General features: G+C 39.5%; 1 protein-coding gene across 2 annotated transcripts in view; it reads right to left on the reverse strand.

Annotated features, from left to right (window-relative positions):
• Positions 1–3,955: 3,955 nt before the first annotated feature.
• Ten-m (teneurin transmembrane protein Ten-m) overlaps positions 3,956–6,000 on the reverse strand; it is a 112,554-nt gene continuing 110,509 nt past the window's right edge. For both annotated transcript variants that reach the window (XM_017909126.1, XM_017909125.1), the window contains exon 16: positions 3,956–5,989. In XM_017909126.1, the coding sequence (XP_017764615.1) occupies positions 5,935–5,989 (55 nt within the window). In that variant the 3' untranslated portion in view covers positions 3,956–5,934. The remainder of the gene's footprint in view (positions 5,990–6,000) is intronic.

The raw sequence follows: 6,000 nt of genomic DNA on the forward strand, positions 1-6,000 counted from the left end.
GAAATCGGATGACAGAGGTATGAAACAATCGGTTTTGACAGTACTGGCTGTTGGTGGGTTTTAGACGCCACGAATACGACAGGATTGTCGGGATGGGTTAAAGGGCAGACAATCACAAACACGGGGAAATTTTATAGATATATTTATTGAGTACTTAGCGTGTAAGAGTATAGAATATATGTTACCTTATCAATTAAATATCATTACATGGTAATCATTATATAATGATGTAGTCTTTAAAATAAACCTCGCGCGGACAGACTGCGCGTGTTGTGTGTGTGTTTTCTTTTTTTTTCTTTTGTGTTGTCGAAGAGTATTTACATAATGATCGCAATAATTAATATGTACAGTTCTTCACGAAAAGACAAAACGGAAAATTACAGAAAAACGGACGAACTGCAATGAGCGCCCGTAAAACGCGGCTCGATCAGGAGGCGTCCCATGGAACCTTCCTCCTATTATTTATCCACGTTCCGCGCTCGCCAACTACGAATCGTGAGGAAGGAATCATTGTTGCTTGGTTTAATTTTTTCTTCTTTTCTTTTCTTTTTTTTTTTTCGTCTGTATTTGCTTCGCGTTCTTTTTCACATCGCTTCTAGATCAACCGTACTCTATACGAAAGTATAAAGGGCGCTATTATCGAGGTGACTGGTTATTTCTTTTTTTTCTTTTTTTTTTGTCGCGTAGATGTGGCTTTTTCAGTACGAAACTATCGTTCTATCGATACTTACGGGTATCCTAAAAATCGTCAACATCGATGTCGCGTATGTTCGATTCGCTTCATTCGCCGACCCTTATTTCATGAGCAATAGAAAAAGCGTCGCCATTTCGATTACCATGTACACATGTATGTATGTACGGGAACACGCTAGCCGTCGAGATTCCTTCGCAGTAATCGACAATGTTAACCGAATAAAAAAAAAAAAAAGAAAAGGGATAGGTATCGAATTGTTTTATCGACGACGACGTGTAGGTTTTTATATGCATATATACAAAAAGACAGCAACACGCAAAAATCGATCGCCGGCTTTTCTACGTGTGCATGGAAAAAGGAAAAACACAACGAGACACCGATCACGAACAAATATTCTCTCTTGGTTAGGGCGACGCGAGGTGTTTGAAAATTTCTTTCCTTTGAGAAACCATTCGTTCGCTACAACGGAAAGAAAGAAAGATAGAAACGCGCACGACTTCCCCCTTAGCTATTGTTTAACTAAACTCGTTATATATTAATTTATTATAATAGTTCTCGCTCACTCTTCGTCACTCACTCTGTTCATCACGTGAACATGCTCTTTCTTTGTCTGACATACTTCTCGCTCGCTCCTATGCTCTTTCTCTCTCTCCCTCCCTCTCCCTCTCTTTCTCTCGTCAGACTCGTTAAATCCACTTCTTCCTTGTTTCAAAGACACACACGATAGTTACGAAGTATTGCTTTCTTTTAGTCACTTGCCGATCGCGGTTCGCCCTCCATACTAGTCACAGCGGACGGTTTCCCGCCGTCGGCGAAGATTCGTGTCGAGCGTAACATTAATAAATTTCGCACCTTGTCATGGGATCGAGCTCCCGTGAGAATTCTGCAATCTCCGGCATATACGTATGTGTATGTGTGTGTGTGTGTGTGTGTGTGTGGTGTGTGTGTGTGTGTGTGCGTGCGCAGGATCGTGAAGAAGCATCTGACATGAACGATAGATGAACGATTGAATTATAGACGAAAAACTGTTTGAAAACTTACGAGTATCCTTCGTTCTGGACGTATTTTATAGTCGCCGATATCATCGTGAAACGTTACGTTATCCTACGTTTCGCTATGTATATCTGTCCTTATTACGCGGCAGAATTCTCACGGTGCTGTTTCACTCGAAGGTGACCATGCACTAAGCGCAAAGTTAACTCGAATACACTGGGCCTTCTTAAATTTGCATCGTATCTCCGTTGTTTCATTTCTTTCCCTTTTAGTCTCTTTCCCCTCACATATCGTTCCGTGTATCAGACGAGTATACATAGAAATCTGTTTTCTTCCTTTGTGGTATCTGTCGGTTCCTGGTTCGATCTTGGAGCTTACACATACCACCGTTTGTTGTATGCGAGTATCTAGAACACTATTACATTGCGAATGGCAGGTAACGGTGAGTTAACGGACAAATCAGACAAGCGTTGTTTGCGAATATGTGTCATTCTAAATATAATAGCATCGGAAGGGAAACGATTATCAAGATAATGAACATAAACGGAAAAAACTATCGTCACGCGAAAAGTATAACAAATTCTATTACGAATGCGGTGAGTCGAATCCGAGGTTTATGGCTCGACGACACTAACGAATCTCTTCAGAAGGTAGGAACGCATATAAAATCCGTGTTAAGTTACGATACAAGGTTCGAGTATCGCTAATATCGGGAAATATCGAAAAACGGTGGATCACAGACTGATATGCCTCGTGTTACCTCGGGTTTCGTACTCATCGATCGAATGAAAACAAAGAACATCGCGATAACGATTCATTTGCGCACGTAAATAGAGGCAATTCAGTGCGAATTAAAACAGGACCGTCGTGTTTCGAGAAACAAAACGTAATGAAATGGAATGGAATGGAATTGAATGGAATATGGTATATGGTATGGTATAATATATGAGACAGGATGGAATGGAATGAAACAGAAAAGAATAAAACGCAATAGAAAAGAATAAGACGCAATAGAAAAGAATAAGACGGAACGGAACGGAATGAAACGGGACAGAATAAGACGAAACGGAACGGAACGGAACGGAACGAAAGGAAACGAAATAAAATAACGGAACGGATCGAAATGAAACGAAACAGCGGAACGGAACGAAACGGAACGTTAACGGTTCAAATTTCAACTGCAATGGCCGATCGTCAGGCGGGAAAAGAAACTCATCGAATAAATCGGGACACGTGAGTAGTTTGACCATTACTTTCCGTTACTTTTGTAGAAAAATGCATCGTTCTTACAACGTGAACGTGAATCTACTATAACTTGCGTGGGTTTTGCGAGACATTGGCTATACACAACGGATATGTACAGCGGCTTTATATCAATTTTTTTTTTTTTTCGTTTACTGGTTAAGGTTCACCTAGCACATAAGTCTTAACACCGTTTACTAAAATTCCCTCATTTAACTCGTCTAGTGTACGTTTACTTTGTTAATTATGATTATGTATGTGTTTTTCTTTTGTTTTAGATTCATCATACAACTACCTGAAACACAACGTGGTTGAGCGGGCGTGGCTCGCACGTTGGTTCGCTATTTCTCTATTTTATGTTTATTTATACGTATGTATTATAATCGCATCGTTTTATTCTCTTATTTTTTAGCGTCCGTTACTTTCTATGTCAGTTTTTTTTGTTGCTCTCTTCTTTCTTATTCCCCTTTATTTCGCCTCGTTCTGCGACCACAGAGCTCGACTTCTACACTTTTATGCGTCTTTTTTTACCATTTTTTCTTTAATTACTTTTCATTTATCCAATACCGATAAACACCGATGAATTCAGTTTATAATCATATAATATAGGGGAGGTTCTTTAATTTTTTCTTTTCCATTAAAGAAGTTCTCGTATCTCGTACGGGGCGCAGGGTTGATTTCCACGGGACGATCCCACAGACACACAGTTACATAGGACATCTTTGACGACACAATTCAAAAAATAATTTTTCATTTTTAGTAGAAAGATAGGCGGGGTATTTCCGTATAATAGTATATTATATCGTATTAATATTATTTCTTTTATTAGTTATTACTAGTATTAGTATTAGTATTATCATACCATTATTACTATCATTATTATGTTATCATTATTATTATTATCATTATCATTATTATTATTATTATTATATCGTTATCGTTATCATTATTATTACTGTTATTATTATCGTTATCATATTATTAATATTATTATTATTATTATTAATATTATTATTTTTCCTCCTGGACATTATTACCTTGACGTATCTCGTCACAATATCTTGCTCGTCTATTGCTCGTCTCGTTACATCATATCGTCACTGTTACCAGATCACGCGAAGTACTGACATGAGGCATAAAATACAACGTTACGAATTCCACGCCGGATTATTATAGCTGTAGTACGACACGCAAACGTTTCCATATCTGTCAAATCTATTTACACGTTTCTGTTTTTCCCTTTCATTTTCTTACATATCGTATTCGATCGTTGCAATCTCGTTGCCTCGGCCCGAACGATCGGACGTGGCTTCGTACTTCTTCCTTTTTCTCTCCTTTTTCGATACTTTTAAGCGGATATCCCTTTTTCAACAGGCAAACGAGAGTACGCGTTCTTCCTTTTTTTTTTCTTTTTTTTCTTTTTTTTTTTCATTATTATTTCATTTTTCATTTTTGTCGCGTAAACCTGAGTCCAAATTAATCCGATCTCGAATACCGATACTTTGTTCTTCCTTCAAGAAAAATCCTCGCACCTCGAGTTTTCTCGAAAATGCATTTCCCGATCAATTCATATACCTTTTCCTACGTACAGTACAGAGTGTAGGTGTCTCGCGTGTTGTTCGTATATGTTGTGTGTATATTCTGTATGCATGTGTCGCGTGTTCGGTACACACGTGCACGTTCATTACGCGAGCCGTGTACGTGTGTACATGTATACATATATAAAAGCATTATCGACAGTTTCCACTTAAGTTTACCGGTTCTCTTGTCGAATGTATATATACATATAAATATACATGTACATATATATTTATACATATATATATATATCTTTTTTTCTTTATATATTATCTACACGTTACGATTAATCGGGTAGCTATATTTACAATCGCACGCCACGCACTAGCACACGTCATGTTAAAAATATCTGCTGTATATTTGTTGTCGACGTATCTTTCATTTTTTCTTTCTTTTGCATTTTTCTTTCCTTTTCGTTCGTTCGCGCGTTCCGCAGCGATCTATAGGCGATCTATAGACGCCTCGCGAAAAGTATCATCGTTTGCATAAATATAATCCCTTCTATAAGAACGATAACGCCCCGGATACGTCGCCTCGAAGCGTCCCGTTCGTGCCTACGTGCACGTCTCATTAGACCCTGTTGCATGAATACACCAAGCTCCGGATCGATCGATCACTCTGAACGAGCACGAGAGTACTTCTCTCCTCTCTCTTTCACGCACTCGTCCGCCATCTTTCCCTTTTATTCCCTATTCTTCCCCTTTTCTTCTTCACTTCTCCTTCTTCTTCGTCTTCTTTTTGTTCTTTACCCTCAAATTTCATATCACGGACGGCACCTTGAACGTTCATGCACTATTACCTCAACGTCTTGCAGCACGTCGTCGGCTGCGAGTAACCATCTTCTTTGATTACGAGTACAAACTAATCACCACGTAACAAGCATTTTCATTTACAGTTCATTAATTTTCCTTTGTTTACGAGAACTCGTGACTAGCTCAATTATATTCGACGCACCACGACCCGTTTGCATTTTATTTTACTCGAACGTACACTATATCGCCGAACGGACATCTTCGATCGTGCTGTCGACAAAAGAAACGATTACGAACACGATTGAATCACAAGCAACGCTATTATGGCACACCGAGCGGGGTTTGCTACACACGAAATAAACGAACGGACAGCAGCACCGCGTAATTTTCGCGCGGCTGATCGAGAGGACACATTGCCATTCTTCCCTTTATTTACCCACCATTTTGATCACGAGTGCGGTGAGAAGAGAACAGAGAGAACGATCGGAGAGGATAGAGGATAGACGGCACGTATACGCAGTCTCGTCGAGCCTTTCGTAATAATCGGCTCGATGGAACGAACGTTAGTCTTGTCTCTCTTCATTGTTCTTTCGGTACGTTTGTCCGCGGCGCGATTCACGTGGGCCCGTGAATCAAATCCCAAATAGTGTTACGATCCCGCGTCACATCCTCGAATCACGAGTCGTGCCTGTGGATCCTATTGCGTCTGTTCCCGCTCTTCCTTCGTTTCCTATTTGTATA

This window comes from Eufriesea mexicana, unplaced genomic scaffold, assembly GCF_001483705.2.
Source record: "Eufriesea mexicana isolate 0111107269 unplaced genomic scaffold, ASM148370v2 scaffold15025, whole genome shotgun sequence".
Taxonomy (NCBI): domain Eukaryota; kingdom Metazoa; phylum Arthropoda; class Insecta; order Hymenoptera; family Apidae; genus Eufriesea; species Eufriesea mexicana.